This window comes from Branchiostoma belcheri, unplaced genomic scaffold (genome assembly GCF_001625305.1).
Source record: "Branchiostoma belcheri isolate BF01 breed outbred unplaced genomic scaffold, Haploidv18h27 scaffold142, whole genome shotgun sequence".
In the NCBI taxonomy this organism is placed as follows: Eukaryota; Metazoa; Chordata; class Leptocardii; order Amphioxiformes; family Branchiostomatidae; genus Branchiostoma; species Branchiostoma belcheri.
The window spans coordinates 348,921-367,386 of NW_017802847.1; the positions used below are offsets into that span (position 1 = coordinate 348,921).

General features: G+C 38.4%; 1 protein-coding gene across 2 annotated transcripts in view; it reads right to left on the minus strand.

Moving 5' to 3' along the window:
* Positions 1-18,466, minus strand: part of LOC109464881 (CLK4-associating serine/arginine rich protein-like) — a 42,434-nt gene that overhangs the window by 19,971 nt on the left and 3,997 nt on the right. For both annotated transcript variants that reach the window (XM_019761974.1, XM_019761975.1), the window contains exons 3-9: positions 17,670-17,767; positions 16,471-16,569; positions 16,011-16,093; positions 14,996-15,086; positions 9,249-9,406; positions 7,195-7,291; positions 6,199-6,277 (exon numbers count right to left, since the gene is read on the minus strand). In XM_019761974.1, coding sequence (XP_019617533.1) covers positions 6,199-6,277; positions 7,195-7,291; positions 9,249-9,406; positions 14,996-15,086; positions 16,011-16,093; positions 16,471-16,569; positions 17,670-17,767 — 705 coding nt within the window. The remainder of the gene's footprint in view (positions 1-6,198; positions 6,278-7,194; positions 7,292-9,248; positions 9,407-14,995; positions 15,087-16,010; positions 16,094-16,470; positions 16,570-17,669; positions 17,768-18,466) is intronic.

Consider the following 18,466-nt stretch of genomic DNA (forward strand, 5'->3'; position numbering starts at 1 on the left):
TACAGTGGCTAATAGCCTGGCCATTACTAGAAATGGAGCTGGAGCCTCCTCATAATTGGGTCCACCTAAGTGTCCAAAAAACGGGCATGACCACTGACGGTAGTAATTTGGCAGGTATTAAACTAGCACGACTGTCGGGGAAGATGGTATGATGGACCTGGTAATCAGGTTTGATGTCCCAGAGTTGGCACAGGTTGCAGGTCCTGAATATACATGTAAGAGTCCATTTCAAGCCTGAAAAAAAAGGATAATGTACTTCTGGGAGACAGGCTTCTTTTTGTAGTAGTAATAATAAGTTAGAAAGAAGGACAAACTTCAATAATGGAGATCTGTCACTATTTACTGTATTTCCTCCAGACTTTTTGAACTTTTCAGGGCAAAAGAAGGTGGGGGCTCTAGCCAATCGCCAAAGTCTGGGTGCATATATGTACATTAAAGGGGTTTCTGCTCCTGAAAAATCAGGTCGATCAAAACCAATGCCGGAGCCGACAGCACACCTTAACACGGAGTTAGGAATACTACCATTCCATCAGAAGTTGAATAGTTATGTACTTCAAATAAAGTTAGTCTTTTTTGCTTGGTACAGTGGGAATTCCCAGCCAGCAGGTGAGCTTGATGTTACAGTCTGCAAACATGCACTGATTCCAATTTTCGTTCTAGTGAGGAAAACATTGACAATGACATGTGTGTGTGTGTGACGTGCTGCCAAATTAACGTTTGATACAGTGTTCTAGCCAGCGTCTGTCTTTCCATCAAATAAAGTTTGCCGCTCATGACAGACAGAAATTTTGCCCAGTCCGCCATCTTTGATGGACAAAAATCAGCATGCAAAGGTATGGAAAGAGAATCATTAAACTAAGTCTACAAGCAAAATATGCTCCTGAAAAGTTAGGAAATAGTGTTTCAGAGGGTCTAGATTTCAAAATTTTCCTGGGGGAGCATGCCCCCGAACTCCCCCCTAGGATTGTCACACCTTCAACCCTCAACATGATGTTATGTCAAACAAAATTGAGATGACAAAAAAATTCAGGCTGGCTAGAATATAATGATGATTTACATTGTATTTTTCATTTTCTAGTGCCACTTTTAATTAGCTTTCAATACAAACAAGAAAGCTTTTTAAAGAAACCTGGCCGAGGCGCATAATGTCCTGCGTTTGTGGGTGTACGTAATGGTACAGTCCACTCCCACCCTGCAGTGTGCAGCTGACGTGCACTTCCCATGATAATGCCTAGTGCAGGTCAGGGATATGATGTAAGAAGCGGATATACGTAATGCGACAGTGTGATTTTACGACAGTTTCTCTCTTGGCGCTCGAAATTTGAAGTAGGATGGCCTGTCCTTGCAGCAAATCGGAAAGTGCATAATCACCAAGTAAAATACACTGAGACTTTCATTATTGTAGTTGATTATGCTACAATCGTTTTGCAATAAACTTTGACTTGACTTCACATCTTCTGCACCGCCCCCCCTCCCCCTTCCTGGATGTAATATTTCCAACAAGTTCTATCAACAAACTGGTCAACTATATTGTTTTGAATTATTTATCTTGTATAAAGCGTTTTTACGATCGAAAATGTCGAAGTGCCCCCCTCCCACCCAAGTGCATTACACGTGCACCGCTACTATTTTCTTGTCAATCGTTGAGCCGATTTTACTCAAAACTACGCATGAAACTGTTCCATAGAACGTATATCTTAAAACATCCAGATCCCAGAATGGTAACTTTATGAATTGTACAAAATTGTTACAATTAAAAACTATCTTGCTTCCTCACCTAGAAACTCTGGGATTTCCCATCTTCAAGCAAGACTTCAAGAGTCCAATAAACATGAATAACACTTTATATGGGCACAGAAGCCAGCAAAAATGCCCGAGTATTGAACAATCTGAAGCCAAGCGAATCTGAACACAATCATAATTTATTGTATACTTTCTTAGAGCTGATACAAAATTTTTATATGATGTTATTGACTTGATGCACTGCTCTACTCTTGCACACCACAGTATGAATGTGCCAATCTTAAATACTTTCTTTATCAAAGATCACAAACAGTAAGGCATGGCATGGTGGAAGGGCTTCTGAAAGAGCTGCAATGTAACGTTACTACCCTAACACCCACCCACCTAACCAAGTAAACTGGGCACTAATTCCCAAAAATTTCTTGTTTCAAATGTTACCTGCACTGGTGTTGGTAGAAAAAATGTTTTGCAGACTAAGAGTGTTTTGAGCCCTGCAAAGTCTTGAATGATTCCGTTAAGTTAAAAGATGAAAACTGTTCTCTTGTATCAAGTTTGTGATATTGGAGACAGCACACATATATTTCCAGTACATGTTTACATGACACAGACACCTGGATGCCTAACTAATGTTTTTTTGCACATCTCAGGGCTTGAAATTCATTTGTGGAAATGGGCACACTGGTGCTCCCAACCTAAAAATCTAGGTGCCCAACAAATTTTTGGGTGCACAGCATGAACTAAAGTAGAATGTCAGCAAAATCTTACTGCATCTTCTTACAGCTTGAATGTGAAATTCTATAGAAAACATCAAAATTTTAAGTAATACAACAAAGGTTTTTAAAACTCTTTTCTGCCTCTTAAATGTTAAGAATATGCTGTATACTACCTTATGTTTTACCTCCATGCACCTACCGTCAAAAACTAGGTGCACAGCATTCGGAAGAACCCCCCCCACAAGGCTCAAAGGTCCACTTTTTGGTCCACTTTTTATGTAAAGGTCCACTTTTTATGTAAAGGTCCACTTTTTGGTCCACTTTTTATGTAAAGGTCCAAGATTTTTCTTGAAAAGATGGACTGGAATCGTAGAAAAACTGCTCCCTTTGTCATTTAATAAAAATTTATCTCTTATTTTTCTTGGAAATCCTCTCGAAAATGCACCAAATGCCATTTTAGAAGGTTCGTTTTTCAAAATTTTCCGGGGGAGCATGCCCCGGGACCCCCCTTGCGCCTTCGGCGCTCGAGGTCCCCTCAAGCAATGGGAAGAACCCCCCCATTCAAAATCCTGGCTACGGGCATGCACAGTTCCAATTTTTGGTGCTCATAAGTGTGTATACACATTTCGAGCCCTGCATCAATATACTGGACAAAACACAGACTGTTATGACTGTCACTGTCCCGTCACAACAACTTCATGAATTTTTTAAAGATGCTAGACACGTCAATTCATACTGAAAGAAACTACAGTTCATTTAATCTTTTTGATATGGCTACCAGGTCCTCTTCCAAAGACAAGGTAGAATGATGACAACAACACTTTTCAGACCTTTCAATAGTAAATATTACATTCTAGGTTCTTTGTCAGGTTTTTTGTCATATTTTATAGACTATTTTATAATTTCTCAAATAAAGCACATTTACCGTTTTTGTATACCGCCCAGTAAGGATATATCCTTCTTCTTAATTGTTTTTGGTCGTGTTTGTGTGGTCCCATCTATAACTGGGTTTGACAGATTTCTTTATTTTCGGTTCGATTGTGTTCCAGATGATGTAGTTTGTTTTTTTTCTATACCTGTATTTTCAGGCATTGAAATAAAATAATTAGAGTTGTTTACTGCAAATTCATGCCCGAGGGCTAATTGCATACAGACATTGACAAGAAAAATGTGGTGATATAAGACTATTTGCTAACATGAAGTTCTCTTTGTACGATATACTTATCAAACCTACTATCTCTACTTAAATCTAGTAACGTTGGTATAATTTGACACCCCTGTTCTGCATGTGGTGTGGTACAGTCTATCTACAGTTGTTGTCCACTGTAAGCATGGGACTAATGGGCTATACCACACCACTTTCAGGAGGGGGGGGTTAAGGCTGTATTGTGTATTATAATTTAGATATAAACCATACTTAATTCATATACAATGTAGCTTTACTGGTAACATTGCCGTTAATATGATGTCTGAACTTGTCTGTAATTAGTGTCAATATTATGCTATATCTACTTAGGTTTGGAGTCTCAGTGATTACTTGTTCACATTGAACTTCATTTTCAGAGCTGTATTTAAAAAAATAAGAAGAAAAGATTATCCAAACCTTTGCCACCATCAATATCAAAGACAATTTTTATATGTTTCTGAGAACAATATTACCTTTTCAACACTGTAAACAAAACTTGCGGTGAAAATCATACTACCTAGTACTAGTAGTAGAAAAATGGGAGTTGGACTCTGATGGCAAAAGAGCCCCCTGTACTTCCTTTCTGGTACTGCACCTTTGACATTTGACATTAGCCATTTTTATTTTTGGCCAGAATTTTTTTTTAATCGCCCGCACGCACTAGTTTGTGGGTCTTCAGAGGATGTCATCCATAAAATTAAGGCGGCGTGGCCTCATAATGGCATTAACACTAGGACTATGTATATTATGTAGTTAAATTCAGTTCCAGGCACAGTGGGTTCAGGTTTGAACCTGGTCCTGTACCTCAACAAGTTTGACCAAGTACAATGTATGAGACTGTGTCAAGAGATGAAAAGAGACACAATGTACAATGTATGTTGTCCCAATATTGCATATTATTGGGTGGAATATAGCATGTTTGTAGCAAAATGTGTTGGTATTTAACAACTACATGTAGCAGTAAACTCATTTATTTCCCTGGTGCTCTTAAGTTTGCAGTTGAAACAAGTCCATAATACAGTACAAATATATGTTGGAATAAATATTCGCAGTCTCCTGATTTTGCAGTGGGGAAGTCAACGCAAAAATTGCAAAAATAAAACCATGGCAAGGATGTAAAGAATCACACCCGCTTCGCAGGCACGCGGCGCGGCAGCAGCTAGCTATATCACACCGAACGACTTGTTACACTCAATCTTTGCACATTTAATTGCAGGTATGGTTCAAAGCTTTTTAGTAATGATGCCCCAACTGTGCTTGGTGGCAACGAGTTCCAGTCTACGATAGTTCTTGGGAAATACGGGTTTTTGAACACCTCAATTCTTGGTTGATAACTCCGATATTTGAAGGCATGACTGTTTCTTGTTCTTTTCTGGGCTGGTTTCAGGTACTTAATGTTTGGTATGTCCACCAGTTTATTAGTCATTTTGTACATCATGCACAGTCTGGACAATCTGATGTACAATAAGGACTAGGTTACATGTACATGTACATGTATGTGTTGCCACCTTGACCACCATGATATACAACATCTTCCTTAGCTTGTTAAATGTAGTCCATATACATTTAACAACATCAAAATACTATTACAGTTTAACAATAAACATTTGAACAATAGCAGAAATATAACATTAATAAGTTATGAAATTAATCTATCTTTTCCTCTTCAAATCAGTTTCTAAGTCAGGCAAAATTTCAGACAATGTGGCAGTTGGCTGTAGTTCATGAAAAAGGCTCTTTGGCCACACCAATTCAACGTCTTGGTTCTTGGATTTGTCCACTTAATTTTTTTTCTGATTTACACAAAAAAACATGTACTACAAAAATGTTCATATTTTGGCACCAACAGTAGTTGAAAAAAATCTTTGTCTTCCTAGTTGTTACATTTAATTTTTTTTTCTTGTTACAGTGCAGTGACTTGGTTAAAAGTTCAAAATGGAAGTATAAACCAGTTTGGGTATTTTGACTCCTATCATTTGGGGGCATCACAGGATGCATTGGCCTGTGTTTTTTTTTTTTTGCTGCCCGTTTGACTGATTTGCTGCAAAAATCTGAGAATACAAAAAATCTAATTGGTGTGGCCTAATCATCTCACACAATCAATGCACTGCAGGCTCTTTGGGAAAAAAAACAAGCGTAATGTAATGAAATGTAAGGCCACACCAATTTAATTTCTTGGTTAACGTATTTTTCTGGAAAAATAATGAAGCGGGCGGGCGAAAAAAATAAAAATAAAAATAGGCCTAGGCATCCTATTATGGCCCAAAATGGTACGATAGGAGCCATGAAGTCAACACACCAGGCTGGTTAAAAATTTAAACAATGAATTTTGAACTTTTAATGATACCATTGCATTGAAAGATGGAATAACTGTAACAACTAGGATGAAAAGGACTGTTTTCAACTGTTCGGAGCAAAATATGAGCCTTTTGCAGTTGATTCTGAATTTTTATTTTTATTTGCAGATCAGAAAAAAATGAAGCGAGCGAATGCGTTAACCAAGGAATTACATTGGTGTGGCCTAAGGAAAAGAAGAAATAAGTAACATGTACATACAGAGTAGAGAGCCTTCTCCTCCTCCAGTTCCTTCTGGTGCTGAATACGGTCCTGTTCTTCCTTGTCTTTCCTCAGATTCCTGGGAAAGAAGCCAAGAAAACCTGTGACTTTTCACATCCAACTTACAACTCAATAACAGAAAAATTCAGACACATCTCATAATCATATATAAAGATGCAACTGTGCGATTTATCAATTTACAATTCAATTTTTAAAAAGAGATATCTTTTTACTTCACGTTTCATGCATTTGGCCTTGTCGTGTTAGATTTGTTTACCTGTACTGTTTTGTATCCTTCTTTGTATGAAGAAAAGTTACTAAATCTATAACTTATAAAATTAAGAACACATTTCTTCAATTATGGTACCATTATGATACCATCCCCACAAATTACAAGTTCTCCTTTTGTATCTTTCCAACAGGTTCATACTAAAACAAAATTTTGTCTGATATAACATTTGGAAACTACAGATGGGATGTCAACCTTATATGCACGAATACGACCTTATATGAGGTGTTCTGCCCAACACAGTATACGGGTTTCGCAAAGGTGCAGTACGTTCTGTCGACATGCTGACCAACTTTTGTTCGACTGAGAACTGTCTGTTACCATGGTGTTGGAGGCTGGTTTTCATATTGACAGAGAATCCTGAGCTCCTATTGGACTGATTTTCATAGTGATACAGAATATGAGCTCTTATTGGTAGTTGTGGATGGAAATGGATTGGTTAAGTTAGAGGTGTATGGCCACAAGCTCTCAGGGACAGATTGTGTAACACAAGCAACCACTGAAAGAATTTCAGTAACAAACCACTATGCTGTACTATACTTGCTGACTAACAACTAGAAGCATCTAAACGACGGTGTACCCTCCTTCTTTTCTCTGCCGGCAGCGGTCATGGCATCCCCTCGATCAACGTTTGCCGACGGGACTGGATGCCATGATGCGTGGAACTTCGGGCGTTACACAAAGACCGGACTACAAAGAGAACCTACTTGACGAAGTCCCCAAACGGGATGCCGTACTGAGTGCCGGTCTTGTTGTAGGCTTGCAGCTGCTCTTTGGTCAGCTCATTCGGGTCCACTATCACATCTGCAGAATAATAATAATAATAAACGGTTTTTATTGTCCAAACAGGACCCGTGCAGTCGCAGCCTTTATACGGCTGAATTGATGCACTTAATTACTAGTATCAATACAAATCATAACAATCAAATAATACACATGATACACATATGTGCTCCACAAAACATTTGTGTCCGAGCACATATGTCTTATTTTCGTAGGTTTGCATATGTAACGTTAAAGATGTTAAATGTATACAGCATATTGTTAATTGTTTAAGTGTCAGGAAAATAATACAATCATTGACATTGTTATAGCACTTTCTTCAGCTTTTGCTGACATTCTACTTATTCTATCCTATATGGTGCACCCAGAAAAATTTTTGTGCACCCAATTTTTTAGGTTGGGTGCACCAGTGCACCAATTCCCAAAAATGAATTTCGAGCCCTGCTTCAGACTCTGTCAGTTCGGTTTCATCAGTTATTGGTATGATACGGAAAGAAAGAATTGATCTCAATCTAGTTTTACACCACTGATCTTCCACTGGTCGTGACAGACAAGACAGACGAACCCTCAACTTCTAAGCCATGCGACAAACCTCATTTCATTATCATTTCACATTATTCAAAGTTAATACTTACAAATTCAATATTGAAATTATAACTTGAAATTATTACCATAGATTTTGAAGCTAACATCAGTAGAAAACATTCTGCATTTTTGGTCAAGTTTTTTTAAGGTCTGTTTACTCATTCATTCAATTCAATCTTTATTTAAACAACTCACAGACATGCTGAACATGAATTGAGTTTTTCTGACAAAATGGTCAGAAGTGCTTCCTTTTCATCCATTATCAACATAAAAAAAACTTACAAAAAACATATTCATAAATAGTTGCACTATATCATAAATTCAATTACCACACAAAAGACGTAAATATATATATATATATGTGTTGCTACATGTAGGTCACACTTTGTGATATAACGTTACGTAACTGATAAGTGAATCTGAGAACATGTCATGTATTGATTAATTAGAAACAAAGTAAGCAGTGTTCAAAATACCTGTCTGCACTCTGCAATCTGCAGATAGATTTTCAAGATCGCAGAAGAAAAAATTTATACAATCTGCAATTTTGCAGAAGGAAAAATTGGCACTTTGGATTTTGCTTGCTTCTTCACTAATTTGCATCAACCTTGTCTTGACTTGTCTATCTTTTGTTTTCTTTTGGACTTCCAAAAAGTTGTCTTCACTAATTTGCATATCAATCAATACAATAGTTTGTGCTACTTATAAACCTGCTGCAGTAGCTAGTCTCTTAGTGTCACTGACGAAAGGTAGTGGATGCTACCTGAAACGTCTTAAGCTTTAAAGAATTCCATTGATGCTACAGATTTACAAAGCTATATATGTGAAAAAAGGTATTATTGGAGAATGTTGTAGTATAGAGGTTTGTGTATTTGCAGAAAGTCTTTCCACATTGCAGAACAAAATTTTGACTCTTCTGCAATATTGCAGACCACTGAAAAAAAGTATTTCGACCACTGAAAGTAAGGCATTGGGCCACAGCATGACATCCTCCGCAGACTCCAAATCTAATGCGAGCGGGCGAAAAAAAAACAAGGTTCCTACATTTTAAAATTATGACTCAATCATTGTACAAATGGTTTTGATTCAGTGGGTACATACACAGCCAACATCACATATCACTGCATCAAAGTAAGACACAAAACATTAAATCAGAGCCTTTTCTTGTCTCCTCTCTTCATAGTTATCTGCCATCCACCTTCCGGCATGGCAACATACATCTTTGCCCATTTTCGGCATGGTGACCACTGTTAGAAGGCAACAAAATTCTTGTTTTTTTCCCCAAATCAGGCAAAAATTAATGCGAGCACTGATGTCATACATAAAAATTACTTGCTGTGGCCTTGGTAAGTCCCCATAGTTAAACAAAACAGATGTAAATCTGTTTCCTAACCTAAGTCAGTATCACTGATGCTGCCATCACTATCCTCCTCCTCCTCCTCTTCCTCCTCCTCCTCCTCCTCTTCCTCCTGCTCAGGAGGAGGCTGTCCCTCCCCGCCGGGCGCGCTGTCTTCATACGTGTAGCCAATGGAAACCTTCGCTTTGGCCAGCCTATCAAAGTCAAGGATGAACAACACAGTTAGATTTTTATGTTTACCGAAGGAAAACATATCGTTTTTACTCAGTTTCTTCCTCCTACTCCTCTGTTCCAAACACTAACCTCTGACCTGACCAATGACATGATTTGTTGATGTCTGTAACCATGGTGACTGGTGTTGGGTTACATAATGTTGCAATTTCATGGTCTGCTCTACTCCTGTCACCATATACTAGTAGTACATGTATGTGAATGTGTTTGTCGAGTAAAAATTAACAGGGCAGACCATGTCCGAAGGTAAACATTATGCATTTGCTCTGCAAATGTTACTTCTCTAGTCAAACTTTTCATTACTACCAAGGAGTCCTATAGGCAGACCTAAAACCACCTGGAGAAGAACTGTGTCAGATGACCTGGCATCTATGGGACTGTCTTAGCGATCAGTGAAGAAGGTGGTCAAGGACACACCCAGATGGAAGGGAAAAGTCTCTGCCTTATATGTCTCACAAGGGATGAAGAGGATATTAAGTAAGTAAGTAAGTCCTTGTCTGGGTGCCAGTGAAAACCATAGGTGTAGACAAAGGAATTTTCTAATTCATAAGGCCACACCAATTTAATTTCTTGGTTAACAGATTCGCCCGCTTCGTTTTTTTCTGATTTGAAAATAAATATAAATAAAAATTCAGAATCCAGGGGTTAAAATACTTTTTTTTTCCAGGTTGCCCGGGCGGCAACCTGGGTCAAAAGCCAGGTTGCCCCATCAGGATTTCAGGTTGCCCCATTTCAAAGGATCTGGATTCTTCAAATCTGCTACCCCATATCCATTATCCTTTCTTTTTATCAATTAATAGGTTTGTTTATCAAGTAGCAAACACAACAGCTGTCAAACATCATCAATTGTTTATTAAAAAATGCTACCTTCATATGGGTGGGTACCTGTTCCGCTCTTTCAGGTCCAGGTCCAGAGTCCAGGTCCGGACCTGTACCTGTACCTGTACCTGATTCTGGATACCAGACTATCAGTACCAAATAATTTTTGCTAAATGATCATTGCTAAATATTAAATGTATAGCAACCAATACAAATTTTTTATTATTTTTTAAATTTTTCAGATTTATTTTTATTTTTTTAGATTTATTTTTATTTTATTTATCCTCTTTTAATTTCATTTTATCCCATTTTATCCGTTCTAATCATTATCAAACTTCTCCTCTACTGTCCTCTATGGCTAAAACCTCAGAACCGAATATATTAATACATTAAACTTCCCAACCAATCACATCGCCCTCTAGCGGTTTGGGCCAAATTGCAGGCATGCATAAACAACAAATTCCAAGATGGCCGCCGCTCGTCTCAAAATTCGAGCCGATTGCCGAAGTTTCCTTGTATTTTCCTTGGTATTTTACGCGATTCAAGCAAAGAAAACAAGTTGACCACAAGAACAAAAGAGTAATACAGCCTTGGGAAACTAATGGTCCGTTTTGTTGGGTGCTAATTTCTCATTTTGAGTGAAAATTTATGTGTGGCAGTAGCGGCACAGTGTGACCATGTGGTACTAAAATCCCTGATTTTCGGCTCGAACCAAACGCGGCCTGTAAAGTTCCCTTTATGATTTCTAGATGACTATCGGTAACGAAAATATGGAGAATATTGTTGCAAAATGAGAGGTACGGAAACTAAGGTAAATTTCTTTTATTTTAATGCTGGATTTTCATTTTCCTGGCTGGCTTCCTTGTATCTAGTGATCATCAGTTAGTATGGATTTTTGTTCCGGTCCAAAAAACCGGTCCACCGACGTTTCGTTTTTTTCGGACCGGACCGATAAATTTTTACGGTCCGAACCGGTCCACATGTCAATCAGGCGGGACCGCGGCACTATTTATTTCAGAAGCTGCTGGCCGTAAACCCAGCCGCTGTAAAAACAACTTGCGCTCCGGGCAACCTGGCTTTCCGAATAAGTCTCGCACAGAAAAAATTACTTGCGCGGCGAGACTGCGAGACCGGGTATTTTAACCCCTGGAATCAACTGCAAAATGCTCATATTTTGCCCTGAACAGTTGAAAACAGTCCTTTTCTTCCTAGTTGTTACAGTTATTCCATCTTTCATTACAGTGGTATCATTAAAAGTTCAAAATTCATTGTTTAAATTTTGAACCAGTCTGGTGTGTTGACTTCATGGCTCCTATTGTACCATTTTGGGCCATAATAGGATGCCTAGGCCTGTTTTTATTTTTATTTTTTTTTCGCCCGCCCGCTCCAGTATTATTCTAGAAAAATCCGTTAACCAAGAAATTAAATTCATGTGGCCTAATTATATAAAATAAGAAATTCATAAAACCCCTAGCCAATCTGAAAGTCTTAAAGTCAGACCATCTCTCTCTCTGTCTGGCTGTGGCAATGAATTCATAGAAAATCTAAATACTTCCTATATATAGAGGTTTGAAATTTCCGATTTCTTGTTCCTTCACATGCATGTTCTGCAGTTTAGCAATAAACCAAACCTTAAGCTGAATAAATACTGACAACGTGGATTCGCAATTTTACTTAAGTCAAATTAAAATTACCCAGAAAGTTCTAGTTGAACCAGTTTCACTTCTCAAAGCTCTGTGGTGCTTGCTTGTACTGTATAGTCCACTAACCATCTGACCCCAAAGTTGCAAGGAAAAGTGGAGAAGTTATTGGATGTCTCACAGACTGCTAGCACTGGGATACATCTTTCTCCTGCCTCTCCATGCCTGACCTGTTCTCTTGTAACTTTTAGTGTCAGAATTATGGCTCTCTTTTCATCCGGTGACATTAAAAGGGGGGCTGCAAACCAGTCGAAGTCACGGCCTTGGTTTTGTGGAATCAAAACAAACAACCCTTGGATAAAGATGCTGCTCTTCTGGTGACATGTATCATGATCAAGCCAGCGCCTGTAGGTCAGAGTCACAGCAAACTCATCAGCGTGTCCATTAACTTTAATAGCTCGCTCCTCACACCGGGGTCAAACTTATTAAAACCTTTGCAAGACGCCAAATTTTTCAGGTGACACTGCGGCGAGGGTGCGGATTATGGTGGAAATTGCCACCAAAATGTCTTCACCCTTAAGACTCAAAAGGAACCTCTTTTTTACAGGGGTTCAGTCGTACCCTGGTGTTTGATTGAGACAAACTTTAGCTCGGTTCTTTGGTGTCGTAGATCACAATTAACTGACCATAACTTATGAACTGATCACCGAGGCTGTCACACTGACAAAAGTTGGCAAAAGTTTTGAGAAGAAAATCTAGACTAGGTGCACTGCACTTCTGATGTCCAAGAATACACATTTCAAATGGCTAAAGATGCAGCATCGTTGCTAGGACAAATGTAAATGATTCTCTGAATGTGAATTGGTCATCATATGCCTCTCATGAATAATTTAATAAAAGAATGTTTCAAACCAAAACAAGTAAGCACATATTTAAAACACCACAAAAACCTCCCATCCCCTCCTGTTAAGAAAGTAATAGAATTTACATATGGATCTAATAATAATTGTTTATTGATTGATCGATGAGTACAATCTCTAGCATGTCGCAGCGCAACTAAGAAAGTAGCGCTGAATTGTATGCTAGTGTTTAAAAACAGAGAAACAAATATTGCAGTTATCAAATACTGAAATAGACAACTAAACAAGTGAGTATTTCACAGTTAACATCTTGGCGTAACACATCATGGTCAGGTTTACAGGCAAGTTATATCATGCAGGCATACATGTAACTCAGTCACCAAACAACTCGAGTCTCACACCAAACTATCTTGTTTTTTCCTTTTTTCATCATATATCCTTTCAAAAAAGCGATGATAGACAGTGTGCAAAATGTTCTCAGCGCAACATTGTCAACATTATGATAGGAAAGTTTTACAAAACAGGTAAGTTACTTTTTTCCTTAAACTCAAGTCACCGAGAATGAACTAGCAGTGGCAATACTAGTCCTAATAGGCACCAAGGTCACAATTAAAGAGCTACGGGCAGCTTCCAGTCACATTATTATCCCTTCTTTCCTTTAAATCAGACTCACAGGAATTATAAAATACAGTCAGGATCAAAGAATGCACACCTTTGTCAAGTAACGACGTGGTCCTAACTTTTGAAAAGAACATTATAAAAAGAAAACATAAGAGCAATAATCGTTGGGCAACCAAAATGGTATTTGTATTACTCATACTTTCATAATTGGACTAGTATGAATGATGCAAGACGTACCAAGGTTATGATAACAGTGAGATAATATAGTGGGGAATATGCACTGAGGGCTGAATACCATGAACCTAAAACTGTCTTTCCTGAGACTACAGAATCTTTACCAATCCCAAAACATTGCATCAGACCAAGAACTAATTTCAGTGATTGTGGTACAATAAAATAGAAACCTAAGGCCAACGCTAACACTGTGCCATAGGATTAACAGCTTTGGTGTATTCCACAGTCCACTTCCACAGTCAATATGAACATTACATAATGAAATTGAAGAGGTGGGATCGTGTGGTGTAATGGTTGGTATTGGGCTTGGAATCCAGAGACTCTTGATTCGAATCCACCAACATGCCCTGACATTGTATCCTTGGGAAAGGCAACGCAACTTTCCTCGCCTCACTTATGTAAAAAAGAATACCTAGCTCTGGTTAGGGACGTCCCTCAGATAGGATGTTACACGGAGGTCCCATGTTTGGGGAGAGCCACACACCAGGCACATTAAAGAACCCACCACACCTTTCGAAAAAGAGTAGGGGCATGCCCCGGTGTGAAATGGTCCAAATTCTACTACTGTAATTCCTGATTTTTTCACTGTACTGTTATGTTCACTGTTTTTTCACTGTCACTTCTGTACCATGAACTAATCATTACAGTTAACAAATAATTCTGGACTTTCTCTTTCCTGCACATGTCGCCACCATGAATATATAGTTCCATGGACATGTCCATTTCTCTCAGACCGTGAACTTTTGCTACCGTGAACATAAAGTGAACTACAGTATCTGAAAGTCGATGATTCACTACGGACTCCAAGAAGAATATTGTAAAATTTACACTTATGGATCCTAAGAAAACAAACAAATATGACAGAGGCACCTAGCAGGTTGCCATCAAGCCTGGACACCTGCATGTAACTTGTAAGTATGTCTAAGCCCTGTAAAACTGGGAACAGCCAATGATAAGCCAGGCAGTGAGTAAGAGTGTGTGAGATGGTACTAGTCACTATCACTGTCGTGACATGGAGTTAGGCAAGGGGCACATTTATGTTAATCAAACCTCATTTGCATAATCAATTACAATTACTACAATTAAACAAAACAAGACGGTTTGAGAACTTAAAATTGTTGCTTACATTCTGTATCTGTATAGCCAGTATAACCACCCTTTGGCGTAACACACCAGCTTGGCAGGCACGCAGCGCGGCGGCAGCTGGATACATTACACCGAATGTCAACCTAACCCTCGAACATCTAACATCTAATGATTCTTTTGATTGTTAATTCTTGAAATCTTCAAAGACTTCATATACACTATATCTATATCACATTGCCTTAAACAAGCTTTCACAAATAAACTTTCATTTATGAAAGAAGACATCACCTACTTGTTTTTCTCTTCTTCTGTTGATCCAAACTTGGGGATCTCTCCATAGGTTTCCTCGATGTAGATTTGCTGGAGGACTTGCTCTTCTGTAACTGTGTACCAGTGTGGCACAGGGAAACAGGTTAGTGGGGACCTCTAGTGAACAGCTATCAAACTGCAGGTTTCGCTGTCAGGGTGGTATTTTTCTGAGGTGTTCATTTCTTGGTAAATTTACAAAGGCGCCACAAATACAAATGCAATACAAGAACAACTAACAGATAATTTGTCTGCCTATTCTTCGATTGATCCAGTGCCTTAACTAACACGTTTACAAAACAATGAAACAGCCATCAAAATGAACTCATTACTGGATGCGTGAAATCTATGTGAAAAGAGTCAATAACATTTTACATTGAATGAAATCGGATTCTTGTTTCATTGTTCTCAAACAGTCTACTTAAAATTCTAGATTTCAAGATATTTCAGAAAATTCTGTTTTGCTTTTCATATTCTTAATCTACATTTACATGCTCCTGGACACTTCCCCTCCTGGGATATAGGTATTAATATGATAATAAGGCCACACCAATTTGATTTCTTGGTTAACGGATTTTTGAAGAAAAATAATGGAGTGGGGGGGCGAAAAAAAATAAAAATAAAAACAGGCCTAGGCATCCTATTATGGCCCAAAATGATACGATAGGAGCCATGAAGTCAACACACCAGACTGGTTCAAAATTTAAACAATGAATTTTGAACTTTGAATGATACCATTGCATTGAAAGATGGAATAACTGTATAAACTAGGATGAAAAGGACTGTTTTCAACTGTTCATGGCAAAATATGAGCATTTTGCCTTTGAATCTGAATTTTTATTTGCAAATCAGAAAAAAATGAAGCGGGCAAATCCGTTAACCAAAAACGTAAATTGGTGTGGCCTAAAGGCAAAATGATATCATTTACTTCACTATTGTTCTTAATGTAATCTGTAGATTGCAAGAAGCATACACTTTGTAGGCAGAAAGATATTACTTACATCCCTGTACTTCCTTGAGCACCATAGTTCTGTATCTCTCATAGTTAGCTTTCTGTTCCTCCTTGTATGCCTCCGAGGTTTTCCTTCAGGACAGATTAAACACCAAATCAGAGATTTCACACTTGTGGGAAGTTGATATAGGTTTATAATAGAATGCATTACTACTCATACAATTGTATGACCTTACTCCCCTATCATACCATGGTTTATGCTTCATACATTCCTGGCGTGTGACCTCCCTATCAATCTAGATTAATTGTCAAAATCTCCTCCCACCCACCAGGTAACTGATGTTAGTTGTATAAACATTGACACAAACTTACAACTCAGATATCCAAAAGAATACTTCTGTACCCGAAAATAAACCGCCTAGTTTAGTGAGAGTGAGTGAGTGAGTGAGTGAGTGAGTGAGTGAGTGAGTGAGTGAGTGAGTGAGTTTAGGGTAAGACATAAGACTTACCAGTCCGAGTCTTCTCCTTTATACTCAGGTATGAAGTCCAGGTGAGCCCTGACGTCAAACCTATCTACCATGTTCTCAGTATCACCCTGCCAGGGCATCCTGGGAAAAACAGGACATCACATATCAGACAGGGATCGAGGTACACTTTTTTCCTGCATCAGACAAGTTTTACCTGCACCTCTGTTGGAGATAAAATGTCAATCCAGTTTTAGCTCACTGAAGAAAGTTACTTTACAGGATCATTGTACCGTGAAATTGCCCTGGCTCTTTTTTTTTACGAGTTCAACAACCAGTGGACCATGGCTAGATGTCCCAGTGTTCAAAATACTTTTTGAGCCAGGTTGCCCAGTGTGCAACCAAGGGCAAAAACTAGGTTGCTCATCACAATGTTAGGTTGCCCCCCAGATTTAGTTGATCTAAGGCCACACCAATTTAATTTCTTGGTTAACGGATTCGCCGCTTCATTTTTTTCAGATTTTCAAATAAAAATAAAAATCCAGAATCAAATGCAAAATGCTCATATTTTGCCCTTAACAGTTGAAAACAGACCTTTTCATCCTAGTTGTTACAGTTATTCCATCTTTCAAAGCAATGGTATCATTAAAAGTTCAAAATTCATTGTTTGAATTTAAACCAGCCTGGTGTGTTGACTTCATGGCTCCTATCGTACCATTTTGGGCCATAATAGGATGCCTAGGCCTGTTTTTATTTTTTTATTTTTTCACCCGCCCGTTCCATTATTTTTCTAGAAAAATCCGTTAACCAAGAAATTAAATTGGTGTGGCCTAAGTATAGAATAACCACTTAAGCTCATTTTATCTATTTATTAGGCCATTAATTTGTTGGTTCTCAGATTTGCCTACTTCTTTTTTTCTGATTTGCCAAAAAAACAAAAAACATTTCAGGCTCTGAATCGTTTCTAAAATGCTCATGAATATTTTGGCCCCAACCGTTGAAGAAAGTCCCTTCTCTTCAGAGTTGTTACAGTTTTTCCATCTATCAATGCAGTGGTTTGATTACAAGTTTGAAATTCGTTGTTTGAATTACAAACCAGCCTGGTATGTAGACTTCAAGGCTCCTATGAGTCCTATCATAGAATGCTTGGCTCTGTCTTTTTTTTCCTGTCGCTTCAATTTTTTTCTGAAAAAATCCGAGAACCAACAAATCAAATTGGTGTGGCCTTATGTGGCATAACTTACATGGTTCCTGGTCCTTCTGCAGCAAAAGAAACAGCCGGATCCAAGTTGATCTTGTGGTGCTGGCCATACACACGCAGGAACTGGGTAGGGTCCATTTTCTACAGCAGAAAAAACAACAAGGAATCTGAGTCGCATGGTGGTCACAACGACGGTTGAAAATGTCAGATATCCCATTAACAGTAATTTTGTTTTAAAACCCATTTAAATTCATTTTTCCCCGAACCGGGGGTTAGACGTGCTTTTTTTTTTAAGCAAGATTTTTTAATGTTAAGTCCTGCCCTGTATATGTATAATTTGGGGGTATTTCTCGTGCAACGCTTCACACTGCAGTGAAAGTAACTACGCCACCGCGGGGCAAAAAAAGTCAAGGGTCTGTGATCTGATTAAGACCTCAAATTATTTGAAAATACATTGTCAGCAGGACAAGGGTTAACAGTAATGCTATGAGACAAAAGATGAGTGATGTCACAATCATAATTCACAATACAGAGAATGGGAGAACAAAATTGCATATGCATCTAGTATGTATTTCTGGGAATTCCCGACCTGAAGATGATGATGATGTATTTCAAGCCCTGAACGATCTTAAGTGCCACCTATCAACATTCTCCTGAACTACACATCCTTCAGCAGCAATTTACCTTTATTATGCTCAAAAGTGTACCTCGATCCCTGTCTGAAATACTGGGTGCATGTGCACCTTAATGCACCCGAAATTGGAGCTGTGCACCCATATTTTTTCTGTGGGTGCACTGGTGCACCCAAATATTTTTGTAGGTATTTCTTTACATATCAAA